The sequence below is a fragment of the Sinohyriopsis cumingii genome, chromosome 13 (assembly GCF_028554795.1).
Source record: "Sinohyriopsis cumingii isolate HCF-2022 chromosome 13, ASM2855479v2, whole genome shotgun sequence".
Classification (NCBI taxonomy): Eukaryota; Metazoa; Mollusca; class Bivalvia; order Unionida; family Unionidae; genus Sinohyriopsis; species Sinohyriopsis cumingii.
This window is the reverse complement of record NC_142973.1, coordinates 25,605,142-25,621,976: the sequence shown is the minus strand read 5'-3', so window position 1 is coordinate 25,621,976 and position 16,835 is coordinate 25,605,142. Positions and strand designations below refer to the sequence as shown.

Sequence of the window (16,835 nt, the reverse complement as noted above, 5' to 3'; positions counted from 1 at the left end):
TGTGTAGTGTATAAAGTTTAAGATAATTTTACTGTATAGCTGGCGCTCTACAGTTTCGTATTTTGCATAGGGTTAGGATTTTAAAGAAAAAGAATTTTCCCGGCTTTCCTCACTGGTTATACTGGCTATTTAAAAAAAATCTTGTATATCTGAATATAATTCAAAGAACCTTTAATTCCATTTATTTTGGTATATGATTGATGGGTGTAATATGGGTTATAGAGTATACAGCTTGGCCTTACTCCAGATGTGCACCTTTCAAAAAAGTGCTAGCTCCACTTGGTCATTTTCACTTCCTGAACTTCAGAGGTCAATTGTATAAAAAAAGAGCCGATAACTTTTTTTACATTTTATATATTTGGTAATTCATTCATTGCACTTTCAGAAGCTGGTATTGTCTAGTCTGGCAAAATTCATTTTCCCTATTTTAATAGCTGCTATGGATGGTGTACTTTAAGACTAATTCAGGCTGATTTTTTAGCACAAGGGAGCATTCATTTTAATTAGCAGTGTGTTTACATCATGTACAATTTCCAAAAGTACAATATGCAAAGAAATACCATCCACATTACATTAATGTAGCATCAAGGTATGCCACCATTCTCTCCATTGTGCATGTTTTAAATGCAAAAAACTTCACCTTACATATGTCACTCTCTCAAAAGTACATACTAACTGGTGAATGCCCCCATAAAGAGAATATAGTATTATTATTGTATGATTTAATTATGGTTTTATGGCTTATTTAAGTCACAAGTATCAAAACAGTCCTTTTGAATAATTCTCCTGCATTTCCCCCCCATGTCACTCTCTCAAAAGTACATAATAACTGGTGAGCACCCCCATAGTGTATAAAGTTAGTCTAAGAGAATTTTACTGTATATTGTATAAATTTAGTCTAAGAGAATTTTACTGTATAGTGTATAAAGTTGGTATAAGAGAATTTTTGCTGTATATTGTGTTCAGTTAGTCTTAGCAAATGTTACGGTATACTTTATAAAGTTAGTCAAAGAGAATGTTATGGTTTAGTGTATAAAGTTAGAGAGAATTTTAGTGTATGGTGTATAAATTTAGTCTAAGAGAATTTTACTGTATAGTGTATACATTTAGTCTAAGAGAATTTTACTATATAGTGGATAAATTTAGTCTAAGAGAATTTTACTGTATAGTGTATAAATTTAGTCTAAGAGAATTTTACTGTATAGTGTATAAAGTAAGTCAAAGACAATTTTACAGTACTGTGTACACAGTCAAAGAGAATTTTACTGTATGTTGTATTCAGTTAGTCTTAGAGAATGTTACAGTCTAGTTTATATAGTTAGTCAAAGAATTTTACTGTATAGTGTATAAAGTTAGAGAGAATTTTCTGTATAGTGTATAAAGTTAGAGAGAATTTTCTGTATGGTGTATAAAGTTAGTCAAAGAGAATTTTACTGTATAGTGTATAAAGTTAGTCAAAGAGAATTTTACTGTATGGTGTATACAGTTAGTCAAAGAGAATTTTACTGTATAGTGTATAAAGTTAATCAAAGACATTTTTACTGTATAGTGTATAAAGTAAGTCAAAGACAATTTTACTGTATTGTGTACACAAAGAGAATTTTACTGTATGTTGTATACAGTTAGTCAAAGAGAATTTTATTGTATGGTGTATACAGTTAGTCAAAGAGAATTTTACTGTATGGTGTATAAAGTTAGTCAAAGAGAATTTTACTGTATGGTGTATACAGTTAGTCAAAGAGAATTTTACTGTATAGTGTATAAAGTTAGTCAAAGAGAATTTTACTGTATGGTGTATAAAGTTAGTCAAAGAGAATTTTACTGTGTAGTGTATAAAGTTAGTCAAAGAGAGTTTTACTGTATGATGTATAAAGTTAGTCAAAGAGAATTTTACTGTATGGTGTATAAAGTTAGTCAAAGAGAATTTTACTGTATGGTGTATAAAGTTAGTCAAAGAGAGTTTTACTGTATACAGGTAAACCACCGATTTTCTGGCACCCTTGGTTCTAAAGCCTTGCTGGATTACATTTTTGCAGCCAACCAAGGTCATGCATTGCCAATATAATGCAGTTTCATCTGCATTATTCACCTGCTCAGGAATGAGGTGCTCATCAACTACAAGCTTTTGAAATTTGTCCACATACTCGGCAGCTCCTTCTTGGTCTGCAGATCATTTTTCTCCAGACACTTTATGCATGGAAATTTTATGACGTTTCTTGATATTGATTGGTGCTTAAGCTTGACACCACTACTGACACTTGAATTTTTATTAGAAGCCATAGCTATGGTTAAATTAAGTGAAATAAGCAAAGAATCACACAAAATTCAAGTACCACCACCAACAACTGCAGTGTAAACAATCCAAGTGAGTGCGTACCCAGTGAACTAATTTGGTGGTGTCGAGAATTTCAAGTGCCCTCTCTTAATTTTGTCCAGAGTAAAAGAGTTGCCGGAAAATCATTGGTGTACCTGTATTGTATTCAGTTAGTCATAGACAATGTTACGGTATAGTCTATAAAGTTAGTCAAAGATAATTTTACTGTATTGTGTATACAGTTAGTCGAAGAGAATTTTAGTCTTAGAAAAGAAGTTTTATTTCTAGGAATAGACCATGGATTGTTTTATAAGCAATTTCATTACATGAATGGATGATAAAATTTTATGTTCAAATAAGATTTTAGACTGTGTGCGTATTTTTTATTTCATCTGTCCCTTCATGGGTTTGATGGTCTATAATTTTTGCCAATCATTTTCATTTTTCATTTTGAGCTGTATTTAATTGGCCAATTATTTCCTGTTTTAGATTCTTCACCCAGAGTTATTGTCTTCTGACTATGCCTTTCCTCCATCACCTAAGAAACCATTGCCTCCTGAGCAGAAGGTAAGCATTGAAAAACAAGTATACAATGAACAGATCCTGCGTAGCACCTGGTGCCACATTATGGCTGTGTAGCACGTGGTGCCACACTATGGCTGTGTAGCACCTGGTGCCACATTATGGCTGTGTAGCACCTGTAGACAGATTTTGTCCTGATAAAAGGATCACTTAGATAAATAATTTAAAAAAATCCTGAGGACATTCAGCTGATCCAGATGAATGCAGGAGCCACAGTAGCTCAGTTGGCAGAGCACTGAACTTGTAATCCATGGGTTGCAGGTTTGATTTAGTATGTCCTTGCTCAAATTTCCTCTGCATGATGTAGCCAATAATGTGTTTAAATTGTCGTTTGAACTACCAGAAGCAAAACCAGTAGATGAGTGAAACAAATAGATTGATGAAATTTTTCTGGATATTTGGTTTACAACTAACATGGAGTTCACTGTACCAAGCTTCAAACACAGATTTTCAGATGTGTAGAATGCATGTGTTGACTGGAAGTGTTAGGGCAAGCTCTGTGAGGTACTATAATAAAATAGTTGTTGTTGTTGTGGTGGTTTAACTGCCATTTTTAGCACACAATAGGCTGTACATGGTGGCCAGTATAACGTGGAGGAAGAACTGGCCAAAACTTCGGTAAGAACCATTGACCCATGGGGAGTTGTTCAAATGCCTATAGTGGCCAAGCCCAAGACTTGAACCCACATGGACAGAGGCAAGATGACAGTGATAGTTAAAGGCAAGCACTTTAGGCCACTTAGCCACCTGGGATCTAAATGAAATAGCAACCCTTGTTGGACCCAGAAATGGAAATGAATGTAAAGTGAAATGCAGAATGAATGTAAAGTGAAATGCAGAATGAATGTAAAGTAAAATGCAGAATAAATATAAAATGAAATGCAGAATGAATGTAAAGTGAAATGCAAAATAAATGTTAAATGAAATGCAGAATGAATATAAAATAAAATGCAGAATAAATGTAAAATGGAATGCAGAATGAATATAAAATGAAATGCAGAATGAATATAAAATGAAATGCAGAATGAATGTAAAATGAATGTAAAATGAAATGCAGAATGAATATAAAATGAAATGCAGAATGAATGTAAAATGAAATGGAGAATGAATATAAAATGAAATGCAAAATTAATGTAAAATGAAATGCAGAATGAATGTTAAATGAAATGCAGAATGAATATAAAATGAAATGCAGAATGAATATAAAATGAAATGCAGAATGAATGTAAAATGAAATGCAGAATGAATATAAAATGAAATGCAGAATGAATGTTGAATGAAATGCAGAATGAATATAAAATGAAATGCAGAATGAATGTAAAATGAAATGCAGAATGAATATAAAATGAAATGCAGAATGAATGTAAAATGAAATGCAGAATGAATATAAAATGAAATGCAGAATGAATGTAAAATGAAATGCAAAATGCATGTTAAATGAAATGCAGAATGAATATAAAATGAAATGCAGAATGAATGTAAAATGGAATGCAGAATGAATATAAAATGAAATGCAAAATGAATGTAAAATGAAATGCAAAATGAATGTAAAATGAAATGCATAATGAATGCAGATTAAACAGAATGCAAATAATATGGTGTCTGCATTTTGAAAAAAATGGTGAGCAGAGTAGCAAAGCACATATTGAGAAATGATGACAAAAACAGAATGGATTTTGAAATCAGTTATTGTAAAGCTTGCACTAAAGTTATAATTTCAGAATCCCATCTGCCTGATATTAAATCCAGCATCAGATGCTCTGTACAAATGGAGTTTTCACCACTATCATGCTATATTGTTCTTTTCAAGGTAGACTTGAAAAAAAGCCACCATAAATGTGATGACATCAACATCTGTAAAATTTCTAGTGAATGAAATAAAATGTGAAATAAATTGTTTGACAAATACTCTGCAGTTATATTTTTAAACTTCCTCTCCAAAGTTTCCTTGCTAATGTGAGCATCCTGTTAAGGGTTTCACTGAAGCTTTAACTGGTAACATACAGAATATGGGTGGCCAATTCTTAGGAACAGGTTGAGCTCATCTGTAAGAGTTTCTTTGCTGTGTGGGAGCCACATTGGCTCAGTGGTTAGCATGCCAGACTAAAGACTGAAAGAGTGCAGGTTCAAATCTTACCATCACGTCTGCCTGGATCAGCTACTAGGGCATAAGTATGTAAACAAAATGCATATTTGGTAAAATTGCCCAATTCAGTTTTTGCAGATATGCTTTGAAACATCTCAAGACCAAAACCTCTTTAACCAGAATACACTTCATATCGAATCATTTTTCTGGTCTGACACAAATTTTTCTGTTTTGAATTTTAACGGACTTTAAGTGAACCAAGTTCACTCTACTCTAAAAATTGAATGAAATTTGGTCAGAGTGTCTATTTCACTCTGAAATGAAACAAACATAAGTAGAACATGGCCTTTCAGTGGTCTGCAAAAAGCCCACTGGCATGATACTGGAATGGCTAATCGTGATCCTGAAAAGCCTATGCTTTTAAGTGAAAATTACTTCATGTTGTCCTAGCCTTTAGCAGCAAGTTTGAAGAGCAAGAATCAACATTGAGTTTTAAATGCATCTAGTCAAAAAGCAGAACACAATGGCAGCAAATTCATCTTGTTTGCTTTACTTGGCAATACTTAACATCAGAAAGCACACACTGAATCCATGCTTGTGCAGCAGGGAACTAGTAAAGGGAAATAATCTGGTACCATTACTTTATTACATGTACATTCATAGCAAAAAAGCATATGCATTTAAAAATTAAATTAACAGAAAGTTTTTGGGATAACAAGTTAACGTTCATTGGATATCCACATATAGTATATACAGATACTATTTCACTCCAGGTGTTAAATAAATACTCCTTGTAGCAAGCAATAAACTTGTTTGAACTTACTGGCAGGATATCAGATACAAAGGTTATTTTGTTACAAAGCAAGCCAACCCTGGAAGGTGACTTGTAAATTCTTTTAAGTGTGCTGATTTAATTTTTGTATATATACAAAGTCAGTCAACTTAGGAAAGTCACAGGAATTTTGAAAATAAATTTAAACAATTGGTCAGTTTTTAAAACGACACAGTCTAGTGCTTCGTGCACTGGCATCGATGACCCAGCATCTCCCAGAAGATTTGGAGGAGAAAATAAAATCATTTGATGAATTTGTTAAGGCCAGAATAGAAGAGGATGATTTCGCCAACAATATGATCATTAACATGGATGAAACTCTGTTGTACTTTGATCTCATTCCTGGACAGACTGTTGATAACAAGGGGGTTAAAAGTGTGAGAATTTATACCACAGGTGCAGATTTTTTAAAATCTAACTTAAGTCATTGCAGTTTCCATGGAAGGTTATGTGTTGCCTCCAGTGTTAATTTTTCATGATGAGAGGGAGCTAGAAAGATTCAATGTTTGCACCGAAAGGATGGATCATACATGTGCAGAAGGAGGGTTGGGTTGATGAAGTGATGCTGCAGTGGATTAAAGAGTTTTATCTCAAGTACACAGTTTAAAATAAGTTGGAGTGCATTTTTTGACATGTAGTTTTCAAATGATTTAAAAGGTATCCCACAACTTACGACTTGAACAAAAAACAGATACGTCCCAAAACTTAAGTGTACACAGAAATTACTTTAACAGATAATTTTTGGTGTCCCAACACATACCATGCCCCAGTACATATGGTGAATATGGTACATCTCATTGCAGGATAAAGAAATTCGAGCTGTGTTCATTCGTGTATTTGCTGAACTTTTCATGGGGTACCGGTCGTGTTTGACTGTAATCAGAATACATCCAGAACCCTTCATCACTTTTCATAAGGTAAGTAACAAGAAATCATCTCAAGTTCAAACACAGTTGTACATGGGTATTGAGTGCAGGCTGACCATACAGATATTTGTATAAAAAAATCTGCATTTTTTTCTGCATTTAAGGAAAACAATCTGCATTTGAAGAAACTTTTTAAGAAACTTGATAGAAATATCACAGAAAATGAAAATACTTAAAATTTGTATGGTATTTAAATGTAATTCATCTCTAGACTTGTATTATTTTTGATTGCTAAGAAATTTGTTGAAATAAAGTCACATAAAAAATTATCAAATTTAACAGCCCAAATTCTAGCATTGTAAATGATCAAGACTTGTATTATCCCTCCAGATTTCCAAAACTAAGATGATTAATGCATAAAATTCTGTAAATGTTGATAGCCTGTTAGTGTTTTATGGCGATGCCAGCAAGTGCTTTTTTTGGAGAGACTTAAATTCTCAATGAATATTTCTGATTTTACAGTAGTTGAATTAAAATTATCACTCTTCCTGCCCTTGTATATGTGTTGACATATTGGTTGTATTTCCAGTATGCAGATTACAGACAGACAGACAGACATAGACTGATCATCTGTTCGCATGCCTTTGTCATCCTTGACCATATTTTAAAAAAACATTTCCAAACAGATCACTTATTAGGTATCAGTGCTCATTTTAATTCATCCTTTTAGGCCATTTCACACTAATCCATTCATGCGATCAGGTGCAGATCTCATTTTGGCCAGTAAGCGCAGTGTGACTAGGGAAGAAATGCAGACTCAAATTGAAGTTTCATCATTCTTATCACAGAATCATATGGCAGTAAAAATTCAAGACTCAAATATGAGGGGTGAAACCTTAAAACCTTGATTACTTAAGAGTATTAGCTAAGTGTGCATACAACCAATAAATGTCTGAATGATCAAAATTTGTAATACAAAATAATATTTAGCTTTAAAATGGGTGATACAGAAAGCAAACATTGAATGAGAAAACAAGTGTTCCAAATGTGCCAAACCTGGAAACGAAGTTGATACCATGGATACATCAGTTTATGGCATAGCATCATGAATTTAAAGATTTCAGAGGATGAATTTGATCAATTCATATGTGAATATGAAATATAACAGAAAATCAGACTATACCAACCATTGTTTGGTATTGGATAACTGTAGATATTAATGAATAAATTAATCTTGACCGTAAATGTTGACAACACCCACCCACCTAGCTATGAAGTCATATGAAGTAGGGGTACTAATATTAGTATTATGACCCAACCTGCTTTACCGCTGAGACCGTTATAATTAATTATTTAATTTAAAATTACAAAAATAAGAGTTATTTTGAGGCTTGATTTACTACCCATTACATTTTTAACAATTTTTACTTCAGTTTGGAAGGCATGACATATTATCTTCAGAACGGAAGATATAGTGCAATTTCCTCATGCAAGGAAAGTCTTGTCATGAACAAGTCTAAACGTGGGATCAGACAAAACCCTGAACCATTGTACTTCCTTCAGAAGTAAAACAACTGCCATGGCTGCAGGCACTTAATTCTGTCGGTGAAAAAGGAAATTAGTGACAACACACACTCTCCTACAAATTAACAAGGTGGCTAAAACTCATAACTTGTATCATTCGGAATTTCCCCCATGCCAGTTCAGTGCTAATTTATTTTCCCTGTTGGCTCATTCAGTTGCTATCAGTGTAAAAGAAGACATTCCAAACTTGTTCATTTTGTACAATTTAAGTGCTTGATAGATCATTTAAAAGCCACTTGTACACAAAGTTTCTATGTTGCTTTGTGTCAGTTTGGATTGAGTTCAGATGCCAGTATGTGGAGGGTGTCATGCAGTGAACAAGCTACAGTTCTGATGTTCGGTTATTGTTATACCATGGACTTGAACAAACAATAACCACCAATCAGAAATGAATGTAACATATTTCACAGCATGACACATTTAAAGTGTAGCATTCAAATTTGATCCAAGTAGACATGATGTATGAGAAATGTATGAAGCAACGGATAAATTTCACATAATAGTGGTTATTAAATGATCAGTAAAGAACTTGAATGAGGAATAAATCTGGAATGTCTTTTTTATGTTGATACGTGTCATCACTGGCTGAACATGATTCCAGGATAAAATAATTTGCATGGAATTGTTGAGGTAAGGGACAGATTTCAAAGTACACGAGTTAATCACCTTGTGATAATTTGCAGAAGGCGAATGGGTGTCAGTGATATTTTTTTTCTTTTTTTACATTCAGGTACGAGTTTATGTGCTTGCTATTGGTACCACAGATGAATCTCAGTTTAAAGAAAAAAATAGACAAATGACTAATAATTATTCACAACTGTTGAATATTAAAGTAGCTTGTATGGGGTAATTATCATTGTGTATCATTCTTCAGTCTTGTATTGAGATGGAAAAATTATTGATACATAAATATATAAAATAATGGTTTCATCCCTACGTGGTATATAAACAAATCATACATGTGCATATATTTTATAATTTGCAAAACCTCGTCATTTATATGAAACACAGGATATCAGTTTAATTTTGGATATTTTCATCTGTTTCAGGCCAATTTTCTAGGCCATAAAGGCATGGTGGAAAATGATTTTATTGTGCGGGTATTAGATGGAGTTGGTTTTGGTGCATTTATTACGGAGAGGGGTTCTCCTTACAGAGTCTGTGATATTTTCGATGAGGTATAGTACCAATTTCTCATGCATCATGTACCACCAGCTAGGAAAAATATCATCTGAATTCCAGCTGCATGCCTTAATAATAGATTTTAAAGCACATAATGTCAAGACAATTGCTGATTGGTTGAAATTTAATTTGTGTCATGATGTAGAAATGTTCTTAGACTTTTGCCCGATCCACAACCTTCCCAATGTTTGGCTCCCTTGAGTAGCTATCTTGAAATGGAAGTTTGACTAAAGTTAATTATTTGGTATGCAAGTTCAGTGGAAATTGTGGAGACAGTTGTAATTTATCTTTCAGATGCAAGTTGCCAACAGTTTTCTTGCTAAAACTAATTACATATAGTATCAAGTACTGGCATCTTTGCTTTGGTGTGACAATATATTAATAAAGAAGCACAGTCCTGACAATACTGGTGACCTGAGGTGAGTCAGACCAGATGAAAACTCACAGATGTTTGACATTCTCTATGTCCTAACACCTTATGTGTCCAAAATGGTTGTAGTACCAAAATAATACTGCATTCTGGGCCATAAGCGGCATATATTCAAATGTTCATTAATACACCTGGTTGCACTGTTCAAAACAATTTCATATGCAAATCTGTCATCTTTATGCCTTTAATACGGCAATATCTTTTTTTGTGGATAAATTTAGAATTTGCTGAACCTTTCACATTCTTTTGATAAGTTTAGAATTTACTGAAATTTACACATTCTCTCAGATTTGCATTAATTAACCCATTTACAATTTTGTAACATTAACAAATTAATGAGTTTTTCAAACCAATTTATTCTCACAGAATTTTAAGATTTCTCAATCGCATTGGTCATTTCTTCAATTTCCGAAGATGCAAGCTCGAACAGAATGTTGGGGAGAAAACAATAATGTTGGCAACAATCATGAGCTATTTGTGTCAGTAAAGACATAGTTTCACCTCAAAATGATCATTTGAAAGTATGTTTATTTTCAAGAAAGATTTAGTTGTAAAATGTATAAACATTATATGGAAGTAACTAGTTCATACAGAAAAAGATGGTAGTTTCACTGATTTGGGCAGGTGATCGCATAATTCAGGTGCTGCAATTAAAGTGTGTATGTGTGTGATTTATATTTTTTATTGTAGCTTTAACAATTTGTCATATTTCTACAATGTCTGCAGTGTGGCAGCTTATATTTATGTCTTGCACTGGGGCATCATGCTGCAGACATGTAGCATCATGTCCCACCCAGTCACATTATCCTGACACCAGGCTGACCAGTCCTAATACTAACCTCTTAATGCTGAGTGCCATGCGAAGCAGCTGATAGTACCCTTTTTATAAGCCTTTGGCATGACTCGGGTGGGGTTAGAATCTGCAACTTCCTGCATTTGAGATGGTTGCTCTCCTGCATCCTAGATGGTCGCTTTAACCACTTAGGCCACTGGAGTGGTCTGCTGCAGTTAGCAAGATTAGCATTATTGTCAGCGCAAAAAAGATTTGCCTTTACTGAATGGCCTATCCTCTAATAGGAAATTTAATTAGGGTGGCACAGCATTGAATTGTTCTGACTTTCAAACTGCATCCTTGCTAGATTAACAAATAAACAGTTCTTGTCAGTTGAAAATATATATATTTAGTCAGTATCAAAGAGTAAATAGGTCTAAATACTTGTCCATCAAATAACATTCAGCATAACTTAATCTCATATCATTTGTTCAGCTTGCATCTCTTTACAAGTCTGTCCTGTCAGGCTCTTCTGTGCTTGAAACAAACTTTGGCGGCATTGCTGGTAGTGAGCAACCTCTCACAGCTTTTTGCTTTTATCACCTGGAACCACTCACAACATCTTCAGTATCAGACATGAATCAAATTTAGATATGGGTTGTGTCTTTGAAGAAGTGGTTGTTTTCTCAAACCATATATGTACTACTTTTTCTAGGTATACGCTACTATGCAAGACCAGCTGAAGGAGGAAAAGGTATGTCCAGATAAAATGATGACACATATCAAGGAACTGGCCAAGGAACTATACCAAAATGTAAGAAACATCAAGTGTTTGGTTGTAACTCTGTTGAAGTGATATATGCTGAGAATTTATTATTTTGTTATAGCTGAAATACAAAACAAGAAAAATAACTGCATTATTCTATACGACTTTTTCTGTCAAATACAGTACCCAGTGTTAATGTTAGGAATTGATTTCATCTGATCTTCTTTCTCATATATATATATATATATATATATATATATATATATATATATATATATATATATATATATATATATATATATATATGACAATAGAATATGCACAACATTGTATTAATGCGAAGTAATTCTTCTAAGATACTGTAGACTTACCTCCACATGTCACCAGTAGGTGGCTACCTGTATACAAGAAGATTTAAGCTTTCATTTGGTGCAGGTTATATTATGCTGGTTTGTCTCCCAAAATATGTTAGATTTCTTTGGAATTAGCTTCATGCAATGGTGACATTATTTTGCTGGTTTTTTCAGCAAACTTTTCATCTTTTGTTTGTCATTTATGGTCTGCAGTAGGGATCTATCCAGTTCTTTAGTCCATATGCCCATACCACTGCCAGCCCCACCCCCCAGCTCCCTAATTCAAGCTTTGCCAGCTGTCCATTCAGACAATGGGTCTGTATTGTATGGTTATCCTGTGGGCAAGTACCAATACATGCCATTTGCTGATACCTCTTTTTTCCTTCTACCCAATATGATTTTTGTGGAAAACATCACACCAAGTGAATAACCTCAATTAACATATGAAATATGATCCTACTATGAGAGGATTAAGTTTAGCTTTAAAGCTGCCTTTGATGAAATCTATAGGATCTTGACTTTTCAGAGCGCCTGCCACCACTGTCATTGAACCAGTTGTACTTGATCAGGGCCTCAGTGGACATGAATGATGAGATCTGTAGGATCTTGACTCAGTCTGATTGCCTGCCACCACTGCCATTGAACCAGTTGTACTGGATCAGGGCCTCTGTGGACATGGATGATGAGATCTATAAGATCTTGTCTCGGTCTGACTGCCTGCCACCACTGTCATTGAACCAGTTGTACTGGGTCAGGGCCTCTGCGGACATGGATGATGAGATCTATAAGATCTTGTCTCGGTCTGAATGCCTGCTACCACCATCATTGAACCAGTTGTACTGGATCAGGGCCTCTATGGACATGGAAAGATGAGATCTATAGGATCGTATCTCAGTCTGAGTGCCTGCCACCACTGTCATTGAACCAGTTGTACTGGATCAGGGCCTCTGTGGACATGGATGATGAGATCTATAGGATCTTGTCTCGGTCTGAGTGCCTGCCACCACTGTCATTGAACCAGTTGTACTGGATGAGGGCCTCTGTAGACATGGATGATGTGATCTATAGGCTCTTTGTCTTTTCAGAGTGCCTGCCACTACTGTCATTGATCCATTTGTACTGAATCAGAACCTCTGTGGATAAGGATGATGAGATCTGTAGGATCTTGTCTCAGTCTGAATGCCTGCCACCACTGCCATTAAATCCAGTTGTACGGGATCAGAGCCTCTGTGGATGTGGATGATGAGATTTATAGGATCTTGTCTCGGTCTGAATGTCTGCCACCACAGTCATTGAACCAGTTGTACTGATCAAAGCCTCTGTGGATGTGAATGATGAAATTTATAGGATCTTGTCTCTCTCTCTCTGAGTGCCTGCCACCACTGTCATTGAACCAATTGTACTTGATCAGAGCCTCTGAGGACATGGATGATGAGATCTGTAGGATCTTGTCTCGATCTGAATGCCTGCCATCGCTCTCATTGAACCAGTTGTACTGGATTAGAACATGGATGATGAGGATGAACATGCTTCTTTCCGTATGCTCCTGCAATCTTTTAAGATCAAGGAGGCTACTGATTGCCTGTCTCACAAGGTTCAGTAACCAGTTAATACTAAATCCTGTTTTTCTCCTTGCCTACATCAGTTTCATCCCCAAAAAAGACAATTGTACCCAGAGAGCAAATGAATATGCAGCATCAGCCATTTCATCCACAGCAGTAAATTAGATAATTGTCAGGATATTGAAAACAGACTAATAAGTAGGAGATGAAGCCCATTTTCTCAATCCTTCAAGTACCAATAGGTTACTGCTCTTGCTGCCTACAGAAAATATCGTTGTAGGCACCTGGCAGCTCTTTTTTGTCATTTGTTTTTTGGATTGACATATGTCTGGGCATTAAATAGGTGATCAAGTTGTTTTGGAGGGACTGTCGATTTCATTCATTGAGCCCCCTCCCCTTTCACTCACCCTTTAGTGTTCCAAGGGACCAAGTGTCTGATCAATTTTTGGGCACTCCTGTATAGTCTCAATATTGATCCATGTGCCTTCACCAAGACAGTAGTAATATCCCAGCTCATATCAGGATCTGCACACTAAGTGGTATCTCCACTAGTCAAACTTGCATCAAATTTGTGCTGCTTCAGTTCTGTCATGGTTATTCATTTTGTGCCAAGGCAGAACCATAAGCTGCCCACCTTCCAGTGCCATTTCTGGGTCCATAAGCCTGTGGATGCTGTCATTCAGTTTGGATGAGTTTTGGTGGATGCATCTTCCCTCCAAGTCGGATTTAGAATATATATGGGGTCAGACTTCCAGAATGGTTCCAATATTTCCTCTCAGATTTGACAGGTTCTAAATCACTGGTGAACTCGATCTAATGATAGATGTTCCCAGAAAGTTTTAGTCTGCTATCATCCTGCTCAAGCCTCAGAAATTGCAGGTCCCTCATCCATGTTTGGACAGGCATCTCCTTCACACCTGGCTCTTATCAGGAAAGACCTCCATTGAAAGGAGCTCAGTGCATCAGTTATGGAGAGGATTTCATGTGCTCAAAACTTCCTCTTTGAAAGTGTATGAAGGAAAGTGGTGTGCTTTTACTAGCTGGTTCAGGAAGAATATCATCATTCCCTGATTTCACAACTGGTCAGTTTCTTTCTCTGGTTCTTCAAGGAGAAGAGATTGGCACCAGTTACAGTCAAAGACTACTTCTTTTTCATGTTGAACACCTTCAGATATAGGAGAGTGTATATAGGTCATGATAAGGATCTCTGAGATTTGATGGTCAATTGTGATTAGAATCGGCCACTGTAATGCATTGTTCTCCAAGTGGATTTTGTCTTAGTATGCCTTAGTACATGTAATTTTGAGCCAACACTGCAAAAGCTGCTATCATACAAGATGTGGCTTTCTGATAACTTTGGCAAGACCATGCAGAAAGTGAACTGCATCCCATTTTGGCCAAGAACTGGTTGCTATCCACAGGTAATCAGCAAGTGATCATTGACTCTGTCTCCTTACTAGGCTCACTGATAGAGGCTGGATTCCAAGACCAGTTCATTTTCTTAGGTGCTACCTGAAATCTAGCCCAGCAAAGACTTTTCCTCTTGTTGAAAAAGGTTGAGCAAGACATCACTTCCCTGGCTTTGGCCTCTTAGCTAAAGTGGGTGATTCTCTTGGCATATTGAGAGATCCCAAAGGACTAAATACACCTCAATAAAATGTCTGCTCATGAGATTAGAACAATGACTGGGAGTCTTGCATCTGAATGTATGTGTTTGATCTGAGCCATTGTCAGGGTTATCAACTGGCATGCACACTTTACTTTATGTTGCTTTTGTCTTCATGGTTTTGCCTTGCAAGGAAGAGAACTGAATCTGGTGGGTCTTTCGGCTGTTGTCCAGACATCCACCAGACCTTATTAAGGCAGCACAATCCCGTCATGGGCATGGCTTTTAAAGCTTTCACCTGAAATTTTTTTCCCACAAGTATATGTCATACTTAGTTTTCCTTACATGTTGTGTAAGGCTTTGTGGTAATTGCATATCATTAACTATATTCCCTTGGTTGTGCTGCCACTTAAAATGGTATTTATCCTTTGATGAGCATACCATTCCATAATATCCTCCAAGGGACTGCATACCATAACATCAACCAAAAGGTGACTAAGGTAGATATTGGATGCTCATTCATTTCCTAATCCTCTTACCAATTCTCTCAATCTTAATGTGATTGGTAATGTATTCAACTGAGAAAGGAAATTTATATCAGATTGTTTCTCAAAAGAATAGTGATTAAGCCCTGTTTTTCTATGTTTATCTTAATCTTAATTGAGGAACATCCAGTGTATTTGTAGCTACCTAGAAGTGATAAGAGGAGGTAATTATAGTGGTGCCTTGAAAGAGTTATTCCCCATAGATATGTTTTGTATCTCTATTGTATATAAATAGGAAAGGCATTTTTTCATCTTTTGGGGAAGGCTGATTTGTGAAGTAGTGGAAATTAATTCCTAATGTTAATGATATTGTTATCAGGTAAGTATTTTATAATAAAAATATCCATTCTTTTGTTATACACTTGGTCACAGAATTGCAATTACAATACCTGGATGATTCACCCATAGCATTTACAGAGAAGAATCTTAACAAATGGCCAAAGTTATATATGACATCTAATTTTGATCAAACTTTATTGGAATGTTTGTTAGGAAATGTGCTATCAAAACTGCGTCCAATATTGTTACCCTAACATTGGTTTGACTACCATGGCAACCATATATACAACATAATTACAGTATATTCTCCAGAACAGCTGAGACAATTTTAATCCAACTTGGTTAGAATACTTCTTAGGACATGTACTATCCAAATTTTGTCCAAGATGGACAGCAAATGAAGCAGTGTGAAATGGCTAGACAAGCAGCAATTGTGGCTTTTTTTTGCAATGAAGTGGAAACCTATTTTCAACTTTCTCACATGAATGGCTGATCCAGTTTTCATGAAATCTGGTTTGGAATATTTTTTAGAACATGATGTATTAAAATTATTTCCAAAATGGCACCCATAGCATTGGTTTGGTTTCCATAATAAATGTATTGAAAACCTAATTTAGCCTTTTTTTTTTAGAATGTCCAGGCCAAAACTCAGTATGAATATTTCTTATGTCTGTGTTGGTTCCACTGGCAGCTGTGCGATTTGCATAGCATTGGGCAGAAAACCAACAATGATGCTTATCCATCATCAGGTATGGCTATTGGTACTGATATTTCAGGGGCCCCGAGTGGTATAAAGCGCTCTCCATTACAGATCACTGCCATCTCACCTGTCTGCATGGGTTCGAGTCTCGGATTCGGCTAATGTGGATATGTGAGAAAGCTTGCCAGTAGCTTCGCATGGGTCGGTGGTTCTTACTGGGGTTTTCCCGGGTTTTTACTCCACCATTAATACTGGCTGCCATGTATAGCCTATCATGTGCTAAAAAATGGCGTTAAACCCTACAACAACAACTGATATTTCACAATGACATTCTCTCCAGAACTGCCCTTCCATATCAGACCAAATAGGGTAGGTA

At 35.7% G+C, this 16,835-nt stretch overlaps 1 protein-coding gene across 3 annotated transcripts in view; it reads left to right on the top strand.

Annotated features, from left to right (window-relative positions):
• LOC149785082 (myotubularin-related protein 13-like) overlaps positions 1–16,835 on the top strand; it is a 277,095-nt gene that overhangs the window by 118,526 nt on the left and 141,734 nt on the right. For all 3 annotated transcript variants that reach the window (XM_089978822.1, XM_089978820.1, XM_089978821.1), the window contains exons 9-12: positions 2,804–2,881; positions 6,618–6,731; positions 9,314–9,442; positions 11,364–11,462. In XM_089978822.1, coding sequence (XP_089834948.1) covers positions 2,804–2,881; positions 6,618–6,731; positions 9,314–9,442; positions 11,364–11,462 — 420 coding nt within the window. The remainder of the gene's footprint in view (positions 1–2,803; positions 2,882–6,617; positions 6,732–9,313; positions 9,443–11,363; positions 11,463–16,835) is intronic.